We start from the raw sequence: 22,069 nt of genomic DNA on the forward strand, positions 1-22,069 counted from the left end.
AAGTCTCCTATGGTTGTCCGTCTCTGTATCAGCCCGGCATCGAGCTGACAACCTGTCCAGGATATACTTGGCCTGTTGACAAAGATCAAGATATATCCAAATGCTTAGCCAGGGCTGAGAAAGCTTCAGCCAAGTGCAATTAAAAACAAATTGCACCTTACATTTATTTGTACTGTAAATTCTTCCAGATCTCTGAGGAAGGTTGGTCTCCTGTTGGTTTATAGTTTATTTTCTTGCGATGAACACGAGCGTCCACCGGGTGGCAGAGCTCTGCAGACAAGACTAGCCTGGTCATGCGGACAAAGGGCTTCTTTAGACACACGCAGCACAAGTGGACTTAAAATCACATATTAAAAATAAAAATCTGCCATCTGCAGTATATTTTTTGTTTATTTACTTATTATATTCGCAAAATCCTGCAGAGCAATGACATTTCCTGCTCTCTCTTTTTTAAACCGACTGCAGATTGATAAAGGATCAGCAGCAGCTACTAAAAATCAAAGTGTCCTCCATAATCACGCACTTCCTGAATCCTGGAAGCTGGAAACATGCTGTAGTAAATGTGGGCGGCTTTATGAATCATCCTCAGAGGCGGGAGGGGCCTTCTCGTAAAACATCCCCGTGAGCAGGAGCAGCACAGCGGCGTCACCACAGCCAACAGCAGCAATGTAATTTCTGCGCAGGTCCGAGATTTTTCTTTTTTTGTGTGATGGGAGACAGGAAAAAGAATAGAAACACAAAAGAACAACATTAGCTTTGCGCCGCACCGTGCAGCAGCCTGCCTGCCTCCACCCCTCGGTCATTTTATTTTTATGTTTTTCAGCGTCACATCCCCCTGGTCGGAGGAATGTAGAGACGGAGTGCTTTAAAAATAGCATCCTCTCCTGTGACAGGCGCTGCCCCGGAGGCTCCGCAGCATTGTGGTGCGAGAAGCAGGAATGCGAAGATGGCTGCAGACCTCGGAGAGCTGCTGGTCCCATACATGCCCACCATCAGGGTCCCCAGAACAGGAGACCGGGTGTTCAAGAGCGAGTGCGCCTTTTCTTTCGACTCTCCCGTAAGTGTGCCTGTCGCCCCCTTCCACACACACACACACACACACACACGGTGCGACACGAGCGGCTTGTTTGGGGAGAGAAAGTGCGTCGCAGGCGAGCTGACAGCTTGTTTTGCACGAGCTCAGCGGCGCACGTGAATCTGCTGTAAATGAGCGTGTTTCCATGGTCACCGTCCCCGCGAGCTTGAGAGGGGAAAAGACAATTAAAGGGTGTTTACGTCTCAGGCGAAAGAGATGAAAGGGGTTTCCTTTGTGTCCACTTCACACCACCCCACTACTACTGGAGGTCCACACGCAGGCCAGTTAGACCAATAAACGGAGCCACACACCTACACCTGCCTGAAGCTGGGCTCCCCCTCCAGCAGCAGCACACTGAGTTCACTGCTCCACTCTTGGCCTTTTATAGTCTGTAATTTGTCTGAAAATGGCCTAAAGTGCGTCAGTGGTGCTTGGCTGGAACTGTGTCCACGGTGATGTTTCTGTTCTCAAACAGGATTTGTACACGTTTAAAGACCCTAATGGTGTTGTTTTGGTTTTTAGTAGCTTTTATGGGGTCACATGGTGTCTCTGCAACACTGTGACTATAATGAGTCAAAAAGTGAAAGATTTAATGCTTCTGCTATATGAAAATGCTTATTCTGCTTTATTTTTGTCATTTTACTTTTCTTCTGTGAATAGGACAGCAGGGACATCATGAACACAGCTGCTGCTTTACTTTATTTGAACCTTTAAGGGGTTTCATGCGCTGATGATTCAGTTCTTCCTGTACGTGAACTGAACCCTGCATTTTTGTATCTGCCACAGGTACCCTTCCTACCTGTGACAGATATAAATAACATTTCTTTGCCCCAATGAAATCTCGCTTTCTCGACTGAACCCGTTTTTAAAGGTGACTCAGCTGTCTGGAGTTTGTCATGTTGGCCTGAGGACTGGGTTATTTTTACCCTTGCACTGTTGAGGCTCATATGTCACTCTGGGCCACTTAAAGGTTTATCAGTCGCAGATTTAGGTTAACTTTGAAGGTGTATTTTCCAAGTGTGTTGTTTTCCCATGTGAAGTGAACTGTCAAGGAAAGGAAAAGGTTGATTATTGTAGATTTGAAAGCATGTTTAGGTGTCTGTCACTGTTCACGTGGACATTTTTTGATAATAACAAGATGACCAAAGAATCGTGTTCTTCTCTCAAAGACATGACACAAGTCAGTCTCAGCTTATGGGCTGTTACTAAAGGTAAAAATCATTCTCCCAAGAGCTCAGACATGTTGTTAATGAAATAGTCTGCCTGTAATGGGATGCTTTTCAGTTTCAGAAACAACAGCATAAAATTGTTGTATCATGTTGCTCGTATGAAGCCTAATATGAGACAATAATCAATTACTTTCCTTGGCTTAAATGACCTGTCAGAGGAGGCATTTGCATTAAAACTAATGCTTGTCAGCAGCACAAATGCTGAAAGGTGGAAAGTTTTTGGTGCAAATAATAATTCTTTGAGCGAGAAAGAGTTTGGAAAGTGTCAGAATCACATCTCTGTGTTTGATGTTACCGTGATGAGTTTGGCAAACTGGGCAAAATAGAAGATCCTGAAATTGTTCCCACGGTAAGAAATATTTCAAATGTGCTCATAGTGTGCCAGTTGTGCTTTCTCATTGTTATTGTTTGTTTTGCTCCGCAGGAGTCTGAGGGAGGCCTGTATGTGTGTATGAACACATTCCTGGGCTTCGGTCGAGAACATGTGGAGCGACATTATCGCAAAACAGGACAGAGCGTTTACATGCACCTCAAACGGCACGTCAAAGAGGTGCGTCTTCCACCTGCTCCATGTGCTTTGTCGGGCGTTGATTGTAAATACAGACTAAAGTAGAATTCAGAGCACAGAAATCATCTTTGTTTCTAAAGTGCTTTTCAAATCCTGTTTATAGAGCACGTTTGAATCCGTAGCACATAAAGGTAATTCATTTAATAGAATTTAACAGAGTCGAACAGAAAAGCTAAAAAAACAACTCCTGAGTAAAACCAGTGATGTGTGGAATATTGATTCATATATTTAAATGATGATTGTTAACACATAAGACCAAATTAAATCCAGATTTCTTGCGCACAAAAATAATCACAACGTGTCAAGTTGTAAAAGCGTTTTATCGCAGATGTAAACTGAGAGAAATGTTTATGAAAAAAGTGTCTGGAGAGCGAGTAGGCCAGGTGCTTGAGTTTTGGGAGAGGAACGTCATCCCGGCCCTGTCTGATGCAGCATCCCAGTTGCTCCACGGTCCTACATCTGCTCGGTCATATTGTTCATTTCAATAAGTGTTTCCAGTTGGTGAAGCTGGACTGCAGGCAGGTAGGCCAGTTCAGGACACAGACTCTCCTCCCACAGAGGCTGATGCAGCATAATAGATGCAAGTTAGCATCGTCTTGGTAAATGTATTTGTATAGCGCTTTTCTAGTCCCTAAGGACCCCAAAGCACCTTACACTACATCCAGTCATCCACCCATTCACACACACATTCACACACTGGTGATGGCAGCTACATTGTAGCCACAGCCACCCTGGGGCGCACTGACAGAGGCGAGGCTGCCGGACACTGGCGCCACCAGTAGGCAACGGGTGAAGTGTCTCGCCCAAGGACACAACAACCGAGACTGTCCAAGCCGGGGCTCGAACCGGCAACTGTCCGATTACAAGGCGAACTCCCAACTCTTGAGCCACGATCGCCCGCTGGGTCCCTATGGGTTCATTTGCAAATCATTACACCCCCCCCTGTTTGTGTGTAACACTTGATGTTTTCAGGCCTGTTTCTCACCTCTAACTTTCCTCACTGAACGTTTTTCTAGTTTTTGTGTGTTTGGAAAATTCCAAGAGTTAACTTGGTAATTTGCTACTAATTATGTGGAAAGTTGAGGATTTCTTTAACTTGTAATAAAGAGATTAAAATGTATTTTTCTTAGTTTGCTGAACACGCCGTTAAAACCCACAATTCATCAAGCTGTGATGTTTTTAAGATTGGACCAGTGAGGTGTGCTTCAGTAAAACATGAGTAAAAACAATTTTCCAATTGGAAAGCAACAATAAGACGAGCATTACAAAAGTGAAACGACTGAACCCATTTATATCACAACAGAATTTATTACTGTAGAGTTTTATTACAATTAATGATGTTTTGTCCAAAGACTGTAACGTTACGCTTTTGTTGAGACTGAGCCACAGAGCTGCTGAGTCATTTAAGGGAACAGTCTTTGCAAAAGTATCACATCTGAACCAAAACATGCTTCACTTTTGTCTTTCTATGAAAACTGGATGGTGACCGACAAAGATCAGAGCTGCTGCCTCTAATTGGCTTCTGCTCTGCTTTGTAGAGAACTGCTATTTCAATGCCTGGATCTGTCCACAAACAGCTGCTCACATTCTGCAGGCTCCTGTGTCTGCTGGGTTTTTTCCCATGGGTCCACTCGGTCTCAAGCGTGTCAGCATTCTCCGTCTTTCTGCCCTGTTTACCCACCGAGAGAGGCTCATTCAGGCCAACCTGATCAAACTGAAAGGAAACCAGTTGGTGGCGCTGTGGAGTTGTGCTGCCAACTGATGATTCTGCAGATTCACGGTCCTAAGCCATTCAATAACTGTGTCAAAGCTAAAATATGTTAATGTTACTATTCTTTGTTTTTGTGTTCATGCTGCCTTTTTGACCGCACTTGACGACATTCAATGAAGAGACAATTGCAGCAGAGGCAGAAAAAGACCATGACACACACTACAGGCAAAGACAGGCCCACACATGATGTAAACAGTATCTGTCGTACTGAAGCACTTTATTAATCATCCTGTATGTTGACCCTGCCATGGTCGGGGTTTTCCGCTTGCCTTGTAAACTGACCCGGCACCTGGAACGTCCAGCATCTATTCCTAACAAAATGACAACTATCTGGATTGGCTTTAGCACGGCATAAAAATGTGTTTTTTCAAGTAATTCTGGATGTCTGTGCAGGGTGCTGAAAGGTGTTTAAATGTGATGTTTCCTACAGAAAGCCACCGGAGCTGCTGGAGGCGGCGCCATCCCCAGAAGAAGAAATGGAAAAGTGTTTCTAGGTAAGACCGAGGCAGTGGTGCAAGTAGAGTTTACAGCCTTATGAATATAAGTAAAAGCATTCAGGGTTTTACTTCACTGGTACAAGAAACTCACTAAATGCTCCTTTCCTCACCACGAGACCTATCGTCAGAACTTAAATGTACCAGAGTAACGACGATCATGTTTACGGATTTTGTAGCATGAGAACAGGAAAATGAGTAATCAACTGTTTATACTCCAGCAGAGGCAGGATTAAAGCACTAAATCATACCTGAACAGTAAATCTCGTTGATTGGTGTTTGCAAAAGTGCAGCTCCAGAAGTAATTTACTGTTTTGGTGGTTTAATGTTAATGTGGTCAGAAACGCATCTCCTGCTCTGTCGTGACCCTCCAGCCGCCCCCTCTTGCCAGCCTTTACCCAAAGCGTCAGATATTCCTCATGATGTGTCCCCTCCTCTTCTTCCTCCGCTTCATCTTGTTCTCTAAATATAGCTCATTTATTTGTAAATGTGGTTGGTAACTGTTCTAAATCAAATCCTGGCCCGCTCCCCTTCATCTCCGCCTCTTTGGGGGTGCGGAGAGGGAGAGTCGCCGGCCTCTCAGCTGCCACCGCCTGTCAACCTCCCGTCCAGGCTGCTGACACGCTTCTGCTGCAGCTATGACGCTGCGCCCAGAGGACCAGGTGACTCTGCCTCCTTCCTGACGGAGGAATTCCTTCCACTCCATGAAGGGTAGATTAGATCAGCCCTCCAGCCATTACCTGCCTCTTCCTGAGGACTCCTTCTTTGGAGCAGTTCTTCCTGTTATCCTTTTAAGATCTTGAAGTGACAGCGGTTATGTACGTATCCGCCATAATCCCCACGTTGGTCCAGTGATCTAATTAAGGCGCTAGCTGCTGACGTCGCATGCAATCAGTAGGCATAACAGCATTGTCAGGGTTAACCTATGATCCTGTTTCCCACTGAGTCATTATGCACGTTTAGGCTGCAGTGGAAAACAAATGCTCTGTATGGAGGGTGATCAAAGCCCGCTCCTTAGAAATCCGCTACTGACTAAAGGAACAAATCATCATCTCAAATTCAAGCAGAAAAGAACATCAAGTAAAGATATTTCAGAACAAACTCAGTGGCAGCTGACTGTTTGCTTCCTCCCTGAAAGATTTAGAGCTGAACCGTGATTTTAACGGGGAGGACTATGAATACGAGGATGAGGCCAAGCTCGTCATTTTTCCAGACCACTTCGAGATCCCCTTACCAAATATTGAGGAGTTGCCCGCTCTGGTCAGTGAGTCTGTGTTACCGTTACAGTGCACGCTGATGGTTCCCTGAGTGGCCACCCCGTCTGTCTTGTAGAGCCACCATTTGGTCTCAATCCATATGTTTTACATTCAAGGTTCAAAAACATCTGTGAAAATTCAAAAACGAACTTCATTATAGAGGATTGGTGAGTGACCTGTGAGATGTACACCTTTGCAAACATTTCGGGGAACCATGTGGTGCACCTGTATGTGCCTTGTTTTCTGTGTTTACTGCTTGCATGGAGCGCAGAAGAGACTTTTCACACATTTATTCGTTAGTTTGGCTTTTAGAGCTTGGCTTTGGCACGACCTCGACGTCTGTTTTATTATTTAATGCATGTGCGATTTCATGTTGCCGCGGTGGAAAATATTTAATTGTACAGTGTAATAAAAGAGCAGGTGTGTTTTGCTGCTGGATTTTTCTTAACTCTTTCGGTGTTGAATCAGTCATGTGACGTGGCACACACTTTCTTTTTTAAGCACAAATCTTGCATGACCTCTTTGGCTCTTTTCTGTGGTTCTGAGCTTTTATGTTCAGTTGTAAGAAAATAATTGCTGAAATAAAATACTGACCGCTGACTCTGCTGACGTCCAGGTGACCATCGCCTGTGATGCAGTACTCAATGCACCATCAGCTTACAAGAAACAGGAGCCTGAGTCCTGGGAGGAGGAGATCCAGGTGTCTCGGCATGCCAGAAGCCTCAGACAGCTGGATAACGGGGTCAGGATCCCACCCAGGTCGGAGTGAAGTCTGTGTTATTCCCTGTATGCTGTCAATACAAATAACGGCAGTAAGAAACAACAGCTCTATATAGCACCATGATCACTTTGACCTTCAGATCAATGTACTGACTTTGAAGAGGTCAGAGGTCAAATCTGACACGTACTTAGTGTATGTCAACAATAATCACGACACCACAGAATTCTGGTTTCAAAGTTACGGTTTTTGTCCGCTTTTGACCACGAAGCCATTAAGTTGACTTTGAAGGCATCTCTGGATAGAAGTCCAGTTTATTCAGGTTATTGTGTTTGCAAACAGAATGATGGCACGCACACACTACAAAAACCTCGTTAGTGAAGCCAAAACGAAATGTGAACCATATTTCACATTTGACACTTCATTGATCAAAGTAATCTTTGGTTTCCACCTATTAAAGGCTTTGCTGCGTACTTTATTATACGTGTCTGAATAGGCATGGATGTAAACGTCTATGTTTTTAATGATTCTATATAAGGAAAGTCTTGTATTTGTAGTCTTTGTTTCTGTTGCTTTGATAACTAAAGAACAGGAGAGAACCTGTAAATCCGACGACTTTCACCCCTGTTGTTGAGGAAATTGCAATGTTGCAGTAAAAGTCTAAGTGGCTCGGATGGAAAAGCTGCTTGAAGATGTTTCACCTCTCATCCGAGAAGCTTCTTCATTCTAGGGTCAAATGGTGGAGAGTCCCAGATTGACTGTTTTGACCTTAGAACTCAGATGAGAGGTGAAACGTCTTGAAGCAGCTTAAAGGAGTCCAGACGCTTCTCCATCCGAGCTCCTTAGACTGCTGTGACCTGGATGACTGAGAAGCTTCACAGACATTTTGCAGTCAAAAGTGAGGCTTGGCACGACTGAGTGATTAAAAATGGCACATCAACAACACGAGTCTGTTTTGTTGTCTGCAGTGGCTGGAAGTGTCAGAAGTGTGAGATGAGAGAGAACCTGTGGCTGAACCTGACAGACGGAGCGGTGCTCTGTGGGAAGTGGTTCTTTGATGGGAGCGGTGGTAACGGCCATGCGCTGGAGCACTACAGAGAGACCAACTACCCTCTGGCTGTCAAACTGGACACCATCACCCCCGATGGAGCAGGTCTGGGACTCTTGATATCATCACGAGAGCCGTTCCACGAATCCAGAATTTCATTTATTTCACGTTGTCAGTGATCCTTCCTTTACATTTGTTTTGATCTTTAATGCAAAGAAAACTACAGAAAACTTGTAGTTTAGATCAAATTTATGGTAGTGTTTAAAACACAATAATATGTAGTTAAACTCGCTTCGTTTTTAAAAATTTGACATAATGTGTAGCATCGTGTAGCTATAATAATAATTTCACCTACCGACTGTCCGATCAAAGTTTTGTTCCTGAAGCTCACACAGTGACTCTTGGAAATACAAAGCAAGATCTCATCCATCTGTAGTTCATTTCTAAAGCGAGTAAGTTACCATCCCAACAATGAATCTTGTTGTAGTGATTAACTGCTCTTTAAATTTCAGACATCTATTCGTTTGAGGAAGAAGAAGCTGTGTTGGACCCGCACGTATCAGAGCACCTGTCACATTTTGGAATAGACATGCTACAGATGCAGAAAGGAGTAAGTTAGCTGCTTTGAGCCTAAAACATCTAAAAGACATCAAAGAAATCAGTAATAATCAGTCAATTATCAAATCAATAACAAACGCACACCACGCTTCACTGCTGCAGCTACACACTGAACATTTTCATTGGAGTTTTACAAACATTTGTTACATTTCTTTACGTGAAATAAAGAAAACTTTGAAGAGATGTAGCGCTGTTAAATTCACTGAGAGGTTTATGACACAGCTGCCCTAAATCACTGCTATTTAAATGTAGTAATTGGTGTTTCTGTAATGGTTAATGCTATGGAAGAGGACTCCAGTGGCCCTAATCCTCTCCCATATTAATCTGTATGAGTGAAGCACACTATTATTTTTGATTAAAATGCCAAATTACACAAATTGACTTGCATTCCTACAGTGGTTGAATATTATAATATTATGCTTGATTGATTTGAAGTTTTTGAAAGAGCTGTAAATATTTATGTTTTCTTGTTTGTATGTCAGATGCTCCAATAAATTTGATGAACACTGTATTTAAATCGTGCCAATAGGTGTCAGTCCCAAAAACATCAGTCTGGGGTTTTTGGGGATATTTCAATCAAAACAATCCACATTTAAAAGAACTTCATCTCAGAGTTTAGTTTAGTACATGAATAAAAAGTGTAGGACTGATTGGGATTGACCTGCCTGGATTCTCCAACGCTGTTTTTGGTCTAACCAGGCGTTTTTCATGTGGGGTGGAGTTTAAAAACCATAATAGACTTTCCAGCCAAATTCTCTCCAGCTTTGAGAACCAGATGAAGACTCTGTTTCTCCCAAAAGGTGTTTCTAATATAGCTTCCCTTTTCCCCCTTCAGACAGAAAACGGGCACCACACAGACAATAAACCCCGGCCGCGGGTCAGCGAGTGGGAGGTGATCCAAGAGTCGGGCATGAAGCTGAAGGAGGTGTATGGCTCTGGTTATACAGGCATCAAAAATCTGGGAAGCAGCTGCTACCTTAGTACGGTCATGCAGGTCCTCTTCAGCATCCCAGACTTCCAAAGGATGTGAGTAATATCTCGTATGTCAGATGTTATTGATTCTGTACTGGTTTCACAGAAAGACTGCTTTTCTTTAGAGCCAGTTTAAAAATGAGGTCTTGTTACCACAGAAGAATCTGAAATACTTTTTCAGTTTTTATTAACAATCAAAGCTGTTTTTTATCAAGTGTTTAAAGTGTAAATTTGTTGTTCAAAATAATTTACAAATATTTATTCATGTCAGTCGACAGAGGACATAAAAAAAATCTTTTGAGCATTATTTAAAACTGTTACTTTACAGTTAATGTTCCTGAGGGTCCATCATCCCGTATGCTCCTCTGTAGGTCAGAGTGTGACTCATGCTTTGCTCTCCAGGTATGTGGGTAATCTTCAGAGGATATTTGACTACTCACCGCTCGACCCCACCCAGGACTTTGCAACTCAAATGTAAGTGACTGCAGTGTCACGTTATGCAGTGTGGAACTGCACAAACAGGAGAGGGTGTTTTTCTAGCTGCTCAGGACTGGAATATTTTGTTAATTATAACATAATTAACACGATGTGTCGTTTTCTAATAGAACCAAATCTTGCCAATGAATTTTGATGCTAGTCGTAAAATCTGTTTGACTTTGTCACATAAGCCAGTATGTTGCAAGAGGCCAGTCAGATGCTGTGGGTGTGATGAATGGGAAGCAGATTCTTAGCCAGGAAGGCGATAGATATCAGCTGTGTATTTCATGCTGTGAGGCACGCAGCCAGATAAAAACACGTTTATATCTGTCACTGTTAGAGCTTGTCAGCGAGAAATGGATCATAGGAAAGTAAACCGTTTATTTGTATAATGGCGCTCTCTTAAAGTTGGATTATTCTGAAGACAATTATGTTGTAAACAGGTACTTAATAGAAACGCTACGTGTGAATAAAGGTCAAGGTGCTGAAGGACAAACAGGAAAGTCTTTCATGATACACATGACGCATTCGGGGGGCGGGGATTGGAGCTGAGGTTCTGCCACCAAATATTTAAGTTCATTAAATTAGCATGTTGCTAAAGGTCGTGTAATCATTTGAAGAGGCTCTCCTCCAGATCTTTGCAGTAGTTGCGGTGCTGCGTGCCTCACTAAGTTAAGCAGGTGACCTGTAAGCTGTAAGGCTAACACAGGGCCGGGTTTACGCCACTTATCACACATTTATGGACTCATGCACCGTCTGGCACAAACTGTTTTAGCTCCTCTTGAAGCAAACGTCCGTCTGATTGGCTGCTCTGCATAAACACAAGGTTTGAACAGCAGGTGGGTGGAGCTACTGTCCTCGCAGCTATAGCTGTGTGCCTGTTATTACTGAATATCGGACGTCTGCTTTTGATCCAAGAGTGGAAAAACGCCTATGAAAACACGCCTGGATCGGGATAACTGTTACATGACCTCACTGTTTAATAAGAACATCAGTGTAATAGTGTATATATGACAGGGAAACAAATGAAGCAGACTAGGTCCCCTTGCTTGCTCCTTTTCACTTTTAATAAATATGAAGTAGTATACAGTCGATGAAAACTGTCATCAGCCTTGAATGAATCTAAATGACTGTATTTCTCCTAATTGTCTCTCTGGAGTACCACTGCACAGACGTATTTATAAGACAAGAAACAACCACAAAGAGCTGCAAAGAGGCGCCACAGCCAGTCCAATAACAAAACAGGCACTTAGGACTACAGCCTGCTTTAGTTTAAACTCAGGATTATCACGAGCTGGCCTCCAAGTGCCCTGTCTGAAGGTTTTGTAGTGTCTTTTTCCTTGACATCTGTGCACACTTCCTTCAGGGTGTGCCATCTAAAAAATAACCCCAGCAAGACTAAAATAAGACTCTACTTTATGCTTATGTGTGTGTTTTTGTGTGGCAGGGCTAAACTGGGACATGGACTGCTTTCAGGCCAGTACTCCAAACCGCCCATGAAATCTGAGCTCATTGAACAGGTGATGAAAGAAGAATACAAGGTGTTAAACTGGGTATGTCCAGCTTCCAAACTGGGTCCATAAGCAACAGAAGCATGTGAATAATCCTAACATTCAGATTTAGCCGCTCAGTTTGATTTAACGTTTGGTTTTTCATAGTAACGTAACAGAGTTGTTTTTTAAGGAGTGTAGTTGAGTTTATATATGTTTAAAGTCGCTTCTCTCCTCCTCCTGCTGTTTTCATTTGGTCTACAAACTGTTGACAGCAGTTTGAGCTGCTCGACTTCAACAGCTCCGTTAATATTTTGTGTTCTGCCTTTTAGTTCCTCACATCACAGCTTTATGCTGCTACATGGGTAAAATGTGCTACTGTTTAATTTATATGAATATTTACGTGTTTGTTTGTCATTTGAAACTGTTGCCTTTTCGGAGTCGTAGTACACATCTGCCACAAAATTACAGGACAGCCATAAAGGGTTATTTCTGTAAGCCCTGGGCTTCTTCCATAAGCTTCACCAGCCACCAGGCCGAGCTGTGAGCTTCCTGCATGTGTGATGGGGAATCGTGGTTGGACATATATTGACAGCTGGGGAGATGTGGGGGGAGAGCTTGTATTATGTCAGTGTGACCCAGCACAATCACAGAGTCTCATCAAATTGTTTCCTTAATGCTGGTACACGTTCTCGTGATGGAGGTTGGTGGTTTTACGTGTTAAAGACTATTACTTTTGTTTGATTGCAGAGAAAAAATATAGATTGGATGGCAGCAACATATTTAAACGTCTGCTTATTTTATAGTAACTGCTGGTTTATGCTTTTTCACACTTTAACTTCTGTTTAACCAAAGTAAATGTAGATATGTGTGAAGGAGCCAGGTTAAATGTTTTTGCTGCATCTTTGTGAAAGCACATTTTTATATGTATGGCAGCAACAAAGTTTTAGTCACAAGCTGCAAGTATCAACAGTGATGGCGAGCATTGGAAAAGATGCTTTTTACCTGAGCATTGTGATGCAGACGTCTGTATTTCTTGTTGTGACAGCTAGCTTAAAGTTTGAGTTTTTTAACAAAGAAGGTGGCGATGCCAGTGCAAAGAACCCACCGCAGACCCGATGGTGTTGTCGTTAACATGCTTTTCAGCATACTTGGTTGCTGTTCACACACTCAGTCAGCTGCAGCTCATAGCCCAACTCGCATTGACATCAACAACCCAGGACCCAGTCAGATTTTTAAGCCGGCAAGACGTGATTGCAGATGGCGTGCAGGTGTGTCCATCACCCCTGCAGCAGCACCGCAGACCGTGCCCCCACAGCAGCGAGTTTTTGAAGTATCTGTGTTACTTTGTAGCATCATATTTTAGCACATATATTATTGTCACGTTAGACAAACATGTTGATTAGCCTGACATCACACATTCCTTCCAACATCTATAATTCCCACTCTCGGTCAGCTGTCTCTTGTGTTATATGGTCCTCTGAAAAGGCCGAGTATTTACGCGTAGTCAGATTATGTGAGACATCTTTTTATATGTATATATATTTTAATTGCAGCACCAGCAGAAGGGCATCTCTGCTCGAATGTTGAAGGCTCTGGTCAGCAGGGGACACCCAGAGTTTTCCTCCAACAGACAACAAGATGCTCATGAATTCCTCCTGCACATGATCAACCTGGTGGAGGTGAGTGAAGCCGGGTGGAAAAATGTCTTCACATATCCACATGTACACTAATTACACACTTTATTAGACATCCCTTGTTGTGGCCATTTTTGTTGAATGTTTATAAAATGCAATTTGTATTCATTTTTGTTTTTTCTTTAAAGGTGTAAGAATATACTGACCTGGTTTTGTTATGTAAATTTGTAATTAATTTTATTGGAGAAGCTTTTGCAAAGTGATTGGTTTATTAGCTTATGGACCCTCTCATTAATCAAGAGATTAAGAGCACCCTGGATGGGTGTGGTAAAGAGGTTTTTTGTTTGCCAAATGTCAGATGGGAAGACGGGAGGGTTAGGAAATGATTTTTTGACCACTTTTGAAGTTGTTAAAGCAAATTAAGTTAACTTTCGTTTAATTTTAAGTTTTAAGAAGTTATTTGGCTGATTTTTGTTTATAATTTTCCACGAAATAAACGGCATATGATTTTTAAACAATGGAGTCAGAAGTGCGTTCTAAAACAAACCTCCCGTTGCCACCCACGGCCTTTTCTTGGACTTTTTTGGTGTTTGGAACGTAAAAGGCCGCGACATCCCTGTTCAACTGTCTTATAATGCAAATACTGTGTTCAAGTTCAAACTGGGCACCAGAATGGGAAAGAGGTGATTCCAGTGACTGTGAAAGTGACAGGCTGTGACTGCAGAGTTTGCTCAATGTGTCAATGTATGCAAATGAGCACAAAGTTGATCTTAAACTGCTTTCAGTGACAACGCACTGCAGTTTGAAAGGCCTCCACAGTCACCAAATTTCAAACTACTAGAGCAAGTTTGGGTTGTGGTGGAAACGGGAGATTCGCATCATGGACGTGGAGTTGAATAAATCTGCAGCAACGTCGAACCAAAATCTCTGATCTTTGTTTCCAGCACCCTGTTGGCACAAAGAATTAGAGAAGTTAAGAAAACAAAGGGGGTCCAAATGGTATTAGCAAGGTGTATCTAATAAAGCGGCTGATGAATGTATAAATCTGGCAAACGACTTTTAGAAATGTGAATGTAAATACATCTGTGAATTCTATATTTGATGTAAGTGTTACAATGTTGCTCTGTAAAATTAAAAAACCCTGACGTCTGTCAGCGTGCCTCGCTGCGTCACAGAAAATCTTTAAAATGACGTAAAACATCCCACGTGACCGATGTGCTGTAAACTGCAGTTTTCTGTGACATTGTCACAGAGTGGGAGCTGTTGTGGGATATGGTGAGTGTGACACACGGGGACAGACAGTTTATTGGAGGAGGGGCCGTTTGTTTTCGACTAAACACAGCACGCCGTCTCCCTGGTTGGTACATAAACATGGGGTGTGCTGAAATGTCTGTCTCAAGCAGGATATCTATAGACCTCTGCTATCGCTTACACTGTGTGGCCAGATAATGCCTCCGATTCTGCCTCACCCAGGACGCATGCCCTGAGATAGTCTGCACATAAACAAAACATAACAACCAATCTCTCCTAACCTCTGTGGCTGTTGTTAAAAAAAATCATCTGTAGATATATTTCACACTAAATGTGATTAACATTTTTGTTTTTGTTTCCACACCTCCTTTGACCTACTAGTCAGTGTTTACATGCCAGTTTAGTTACCCATACATGGATAACCTGAATAACATCACCACCATCAGCAGCACGCCCAGCCTGTGCCATCCTACAAATATGGCTGAAGTGACATTATAACTCGTGTATTGCTGTAGCATCTTAGAATAGAAGGGCTGGGGTGCAGAGAGGCCTTGGCCTTGGCAAACGAGTGCTTTAATCACAGTGCCATCCTTCACCACAGTCTTCAAATAAACACTGCTTCAATCAGCCCTGCTGAGGATATGGAGCCTGTCAGTGATAATGATTCTTCCTAGTTTTCTAAAAAAGATGCAGCTCTCTCCATTGAGGCATTTGGTAAATTAAAGAGTCACATCAGTGTTTTGAATGGCTGTATTAAGAAATGTGGGTCAAACTGCAGTCACGCTTAAGTCTTGCCAGGAGAGTCTAGAGAGACCACGGCAAAGACAGTCGTTTCTGTGATTTATATATCCAGTCTCTATCCACCTCTTCCCCAGTTTATGTCATTGTCAAATAGAGCTGTTACATTTAACCGTATTTATAATTTGCTTAATATGCCAGCGCTCCCACCTCCGGCAGAGCTCAACAGCAATCTGAGGGAGACTCGGGACATTGAGTCTGACCATGTTCAGCACCTCCGTTGCACTGAGCTGCGGCTGCAAGGTGGTTGGTACCCGTCGTGGTGGTGTCCCCCGAACCAGACGTGAAGGGAACCATCAGACTGACGAAGGAGTCCTGTCAGGTTTGGTTAGCCTAGGACTTCGATGGCAGCTGATAGGTACCGATTGGCCAAGCGGAACATGGTTTGGGAGTGGCTGAAGCAAAAACTCGAGTGTGGGAGGAGTTCAGGGAGGAAAAAGACTTTCGGACTGCCTTGAAGAAACATGGAAAACCGTCAGGCGACTCGGAGGGTAAAGCAGTGCTCTACCTGCACTGTGTGTAGTGGAGCGCTGCTGGCTTCGACCGAGGACATTGTTGCACAGTGGATGGAACTCAGAGGACTTCCTTAGTCTTCCGCAGAGAAAGCAGAGTCTGGAGACGAGGGGGACAACTCGTCTTTTCCGGGGGGAGGTCACTGAAGTAGCTCCTTGGTGCCAGAGCCCCTGGTGTGGACGAGGTTCGCCCTGAGTTCCTGAAGGCTCTGGATGTTGTAGGGCGGGCTTGGTTGAAACGCCTCTGCAGTGCTGCGTGGAGATCAGGTGTGGTACCTCTGGATTGATAGACCGGAGTCGTGGTTCCCATCTTCAAGAAAGGGTGTGCTCCAACTGTAGGGGATCACAGTCCTCAGCCTCCCTGGGAAAGTCTATGCCAGGGTGCTGGAAAGGAAAATGTATCCGTTAGTCGAACCTCGGATAAAGGAGGAACAATGCGGTTTTTGTCCTGGTCGTGGAACCAGGACCATGGACTTGGAGAAGACATTCGACTTTGTCCCTTGGTGTATCCAGTGGGAGGTGCTCAGGGAGTATGGGGTGTTTGGTTAATTGCAGAGCTTGGTCTGCATAGTCTCCAAATCTGAGGCCATGGTCCTCAGCTCGAAAAGGGTGAAGTGCCTACTCTAGGACAAGTTCCCAAGTGGAGGAGTATCTTGGGGTCTTGTTCATGAGTGAAAGGAGAAAGGGACAGGAGATTGACAGACGGATTGATGCTGTGGCTGCAGTGATGCAGACACTGTACCAGTCCATCATGGCGAAGAGAGAGCTGAGTGTGAAAGCAATGCTCTCAATGTACTTGTTGTTCTACATCCCTACCCCTGTGGTCATGAGCTTTGGGTAGTGACCGAAATACAAGCAGCGGAAATGAGCTTTCTCTGAAGAGTGGCTGTCAATGGAAAATTGTATTTAGTAGTCAGTATAATCTTTTAGTGATATAAGTTTGCATATGGTAGAATACTGCATGTAGTTATTTGTATTAGGAAATATTTAACCATGTATGCTTAGAGGCATATAATTAATTGTGTAGTGACAGGATGTGTGATCTCTAACAGGCTGCAGGCTTGGTGTGCACTCCAGGAATGCACCCCCACGTCCTGGGAGCATGAGAGGTTGCACCTTGTTTTATTGTTTTAACATAGCTATGTCTGTTTTAGTCTAAGTGCCTTTTTGCCTAGATGAACCGCTGGACTTCTTCACTGTGTTATCTAGGGTGAACCATCTAGGGTGAGGGGGAGATTACCCTCTTCTTAACCAAGGATGTACCTTTTGTGCTTTCATGTTATATGACCCTTTGATCAGCAGCACGCACACACACACACACACACACACACACACACACACACACACACACACACACACACACACACACACACACACACACACACACACAAACGCTCACTGAAGTATAAATAAAGACCGGGGCAGTTTCTTAGTGCGAGTCTCAGTTTGGAGGCTGCCCTTGCTAGCAAGAAGTTCTGTGTGTTTCTCTTCTCTGAGTCTTTACTGAAGAAGTGTTTTAGAATATTTTCCCTAACAGTGGCTTAGAGATGGGGTGAGGAGTTTGGCCATCTTGGAGGAGCTCAGAGTAGAGCCGCTGCTCCTCCACATTGAAAGGAGCCGGTTGAGGTGTGCCGGGCCAAGAGGCAGGACACGCTGGAGAGATTATGTCTCTCGGCTGGCCTGGGAACGCCTTGGTGTTTCCCCGGAAAGGCTGGAGGTGGCCGGAGAGAGGCAGGTCGGGGCTTCTCTGCTTAGGCTGCTGCCCCTGCGACCCGGCCCCAGATAACCGAAACAAAATTAATGATGGATGGATGGGACTAATACTTTATGACAGTGGTGTCCAACTCCAGGCCTCGAGGGCCGGTGTCCTGCAGGTTTTAGATGTGTCCTTGATCCAACACAGCTGATTTAAACGGTTAATGACCTCCTCAACATGTCTTGATGTTCTCCAGAGGCCTGGTAATGAACTAATCATTTGATTTAGGTGTGTTGACCCAGGGTGAGATCTAAAACCTGCAGGACACCGGCCCTCGAGGCCTGGACTCGGCCAAGCCTGCTTTAGGGATAATAAACTAAAGTCAGCCTGACACATAATCCAAATGTGGTCCGATTCTGTTATCGATGCTCATATTCAGCGTAGCTGAATCGTAAATCTTGGTGTTTCTGCAGAGGAACAGCGCAGGCTCAGAGAATCCAAGTGATGTGTTTCGCTTCCTGGTGGAGGAGCGAGTTCAGTGCTGCCAGACTCGTCGTGTCCGTTACACTCAGCGGGTTGACTACTGCATCCAGCTGCCCGCTCCATTTGAGGCCGCCAGCAATCGAGGTAACGGAGCCCCCACACGCTTACAATGCGAATGGAGGCCACGATTGCCTCTGGTCACTGCAGCAAGTGGGAGAATGAACTGGACCTGCTCTGAGAAGGGAATAATGTTCCCGGCTAAGAGCTGTTTTGTATGTAAGGTATAATTACACCTTCACAGCTTGATATAAAGTATTACGTGACAAATTGTATGTACTATTTAAATGTTGCCAAGATGAGAGTATTTGACTGAAACAGTGGAGTTTTAGTTAAAGCTCTGCAATGCTACACTTACAACAAATACATTGGCTTTTGCAGCTTTTGCAGCACCTTCAGTTCTGAGAATGCTGCAAATGAAAGTGACACATTTTTGTTGTTTTTTTCATTACCAGAGGAGCTACTTGCATATGAGGTCAAGCGTAAGGAAGCAGAAGAGAACATGCGTCCCCCTCCTGAACCAGTGAGAGCGCGGATCCCTTTCACTGCTTGTCTGCAGGCCTTCACAGAGCCGGAAAATGTTCCTGATTTCTGGAGCTCGGCACTGCAGGCCAAGTCAGCTGGAGTCAAGTAAGCAACGTCCACTTGTTCTCGGGCCAGAAATGACCAACGTACACCCCTTTTTAACCAGTATATTTAAACGAAAACCAGCTGGATTCATAAACTGAATTTTCAACACATTCTTTTACAGAACTTCCCGATTTGCCTCGTTCCCAGAGTATCTGGTGGTGCAGATTAAGAAATTCACATTTGGAGTTGATTGGGTGCCGAAAAAACTAGGTAACTAGTATCTCACACTTTAGTGACTGATCAGATTTATTGACCTTATATTTCCCTCCACCAGCATGTCTCAGTAAGTGCAATGCTATAAACCCCCAGCAGAGGGCACCATTAAACTGCAGTTCACAAGGCACAGCAGTGAATCTGTTGCCGGGTGGAGAAAACGTTTCACCTGCACTTTGAACACATGGTTATAAACGTTTATCTGTCATCCTGTCGGTGTCCGTAAAACGCTTTTGCTGTTTAGCTGGTAGTTGAAAATCAATCGGTGTGTTTAGCACCTTAAAATGTTCATAAAGTGTTCAGTTCAGTTCATAAATGGGGAAAAAGGTCAGTTCACGCCTCACATATAGATCGTAATATTTAAAAGTTGATCTGGGAGCTCACTGTTCTTACTGCTGGATTCTTCAGTTTGATACTTTTATATCTCGCTCTGCAGATGTGGTCATTGACGTTCCCGACTTCCTGGATCTGAACCGGCTCCGAGCCACGGGGCTGCAGGCAGGTGAAGAAGAGCTGCCGGACCTCATGCCTCCCATTGTTTTACCCGAAGACACCAGAGGTATGAAATAAAATGGAGGAGGGAGTTTTTAAGCCTATTTGAGTTTAACAATTTGCTCTTTTCTGTATTATTTTCTGTTTGATGTTGACAAATAAACATCCATATATTATAATATATGGCATCTATTAGATGCTGCTCCATTTTTCTCACCCAGAATTCAATGAGAAGGTTACAGGCTCTCATAAATTGCCTGCATTGGCCTACAGGGGTGTTAGCAGTCATGCATGAATTCTAGAAAAACAGTGTACCAGCACCCTTAATTACTCCGGGCGTTTTTGGCCCTTCATCTTTGATTTCACAGTCCCTTATTAATTTTAAAGGGCACTGTTTTCCCAGAGCGCGAAGCCTTTTGTTGTACTGTTTAGCCAAAAAAGCCAAGAATATTTCTTCACTCCATTTATGTGCTAGAAACACCTCAGTATATGAAACTTTGTGTTTACCCTATAACATAACACGTTGCTGCTTAAACCAGCTGCAGTGCCCCAGATCCTTTTTGGCAGGTCTCGGGTATTTTTGTGAATTAAATGGTCTGTGAAATTGTCTCTAATATAATATTCTGCTGAAAGCCACCCATATTCCCTCCTAAGGACACATTAAATGGAATCCCACAGGAAAGGCATGCTCAATCAATTACTGAAGAGTGTTTGTGTTCACAGTGTGGCTAAGCCTAATAGGTTCTAATGATTTCACGAGATCTCCTTGTAACGCACTTCCCTCAGCTCTGGGATTAAAGTACTGGAAGCTAGCGAGTTATAGCACTCAATAAAATATTGTCACTTTTTAAGAAACTTTTTTGCAGGCTTGGTAATATTTCAGCCGTTAAATCCATGCCACTTTAGCCCTTATTAAAAATAAAAAATCAACCCCACAAAGGCAGTGCCCTCCTTTTTGTTTGCCTTTCGTCTCTCTCTGCTCTGTGATTGCAGTTTCCTCCTCCTGTTGTAAAGTTCAGCTACATCAAGTTATCGCTGTCTCTGTTAATATTTCATTTTTATTTTTATTTATTTATTTTTTTTGCTTTTTAAATGCTTTTAAAAAGCTCTGTTAATATTTCAGCAGATGTGAAGTACAGAGAGTCCTATAATGTTTCAGGCTGTGAGCACATTTGGGGGTGGGCTCGAGCAGAGACGGTAACATCTGAGAGCAGCCTTTGCTGTGCTTCACACATCCATAAACTTGGATCTTTCTTTGGTTTCGTCTGCTGCATCTTAGCACATGAATACACAATAGAAAAACTTTGCACTCACTTGTCTTAGTGTGCCTAAATATTTTAGGACTGAACATGGTGTGCTGTACTGTCGGTGTCAAACAATCTGAGTGGAGTATCTGCACATTAGAGCATCATTGTTTTGGTTTGCTTAGACCCTGTTACGGCTTGGCGTCCTGTACAGATATCTTTGAGGGCCACAGACACACACATGCTTTTATTTGCAGCAAATCTGCACGTCGCTCTGAGCTTCTATTTCAGGAGGTTAACAACAGCGTTGCCTCTGTAAATCGTGCAGCTAAAGCTGTGAAATGAAAACAGGTCAGAGGAGACAACACGCTGCATTCAATGGCCTTTCAGATTTATTTATTTCACATTCATATGATGAGTTTTGCTGGTTGTAAATGAACCGCTGGCCCGTTCCTCCCCTGCTGGAATTCGCAGTGATTCATCGTTGGTCGCACTTCTATCTCCAAAAGGCTTCAGTGATTCTTATTGATTTCATAGCAGCACACAAATGTGTTTTCCTGTACGCTGCTTGAAGCACATTATTTCTCATTGGTCTGTTTCTATTCACTCAATTATTCCAGGCCATTCAGAAAATGGAAAGTGAATTGTTTTCTTTTGCTTCCACTTTTCTTTTGGTTAAAAAATACAAAATTAACAATCACAAACTGCACACGATGTATTGAAACTGGTTCAGCTTTGTTCCTTCCCTGTTTTGGTTACTCACATTATCCATTTAAACCTATTAAAGCAAACCTGCGATTTAAAAGAAACCATGGAAGATGGCTACTCCAGCTGCATTCACTGGGTCAGTATTTCCTTTCAGTTAATATAGCAAACTGGATAAAACCCAGCAGCCGTCCGAGGGGCTGTAACTGAGGCCATGAGGGGAAAACAAAGGAAAATGAACAAAAGCCTGTGCCGCTCTCAGGCCGTGTTTCTGCATTATTTTTTTTCTTCGTTCACCCGATGTTTTCATATCTGTGTAAAATAAAATGTGTTTGTAGGACACTGACAACATTTCACGGTCCAAAATAACACAGTTGGGCAGTGTTTCTGTGACTCATGAGGGGTGTGGGAGGGGACATTTGCTTCTCCCCTTGATGTTCTGCAGCTAAATGATCCTTTTATGAGAAAGGTAAAAAGAAAATTTAAAAGACAGAAATACCAACTGTGCCCAGGACCCGCCACGGGTACTCGAAAACATCTGGATTCCCTGTGTTACAATGGATTTGTTTGATGAACTGTACCTTTGTTTGTGAATATTAATAACGTGCCGGCAGCTCAGATTTTCCAGGATATTG

The 22,069-nt window shown here is 43.5% G+C and overlaps 1 protein-coding gene across 3 annotated transcripts in view; it reads left to right on the forward strand.

Annotated features, from left to right (window-relative positions):
* Positions 1-644: 644 nt before the first annotated feature.
* Positions 645-22,069, forward strand: part of usp13 (ubiquitin specific peptidase 13) — a 33,613-nt gene continuing 12,188 nt past the window's right edge. Inside the window, exons 1-15 of one of the 3 annotated variants that reach the window (XM_085266023.1) lie at positions 645-1,057; positions 2,729-2,854; positions 5,074-5,137; positions 6,276-6,397; positions 7,010-7,152; positions 8,080-8,264; positions 8,672-8,769; positions 9,613-9,803; positions 10,152-10,223; positions 11,674-11,779; positions 13,273-13,398; positions 18,084-18,237; positions 18,606-18,780; positions 18,902-18,990; positions 19,430-19,552. In XM_085266023.1, the coding sequence (XP_085122149.1) occupies positions 947-1,057; positions 2,729-2,854; positions 5,074-5,137; positions 6,276-6,397; positions 7,010-7,152; positions 8,080-8,264; positions 8,672-8,769; positions 9,613-9,803; positions 10,152-10,223; positions 11,674-11,779; positions 13,273-13,398; positions 18,084-18,237; positions 18,606-18,780; positions 18,902-18,990; positions 19,430-19,552 (1,885 nt within the window). In that variant the 5' untranslated portion in view covers positions 645-946. The remainder of the gene's footprint in view (positions 1,058-2,728; positions 2,855-5,073; positions 5,138-6,275; positions 6,398-7,009; positions 7,153-8,079; positions 8,265-8,671; positions 8,770-9,612; positions 9,804-10,151; positions 10,224-11,673; positions 11,780-13,272; positions 13,399-18,083; positions 18,238-18,605; positions 18,781-18,901; positions 18,991-19,429; positions 19,553-22,069) is intronic. The other 2 variants (XM_085266024.1, XM_085266022.1) reach the window with 2 other exon arrangements.

Source organism: Mchenga conophoros, linkage group LG23 (assembly GCF_057382185.1).
Source record: "Mchenga conophoros isolate Kocher_MC1m ecotype Shallow Benthic linkage group LG23, M_conophoros_male_GT1.1, whole genome shotgun sequence".
NCBI classification, from domain to species: domain Eukaryota; kingdom Metazoa; phylum Chordata; class Actinopteri; order Cichliformes; family Cichlidae; genus Mchenga; species Mchenga conophoros.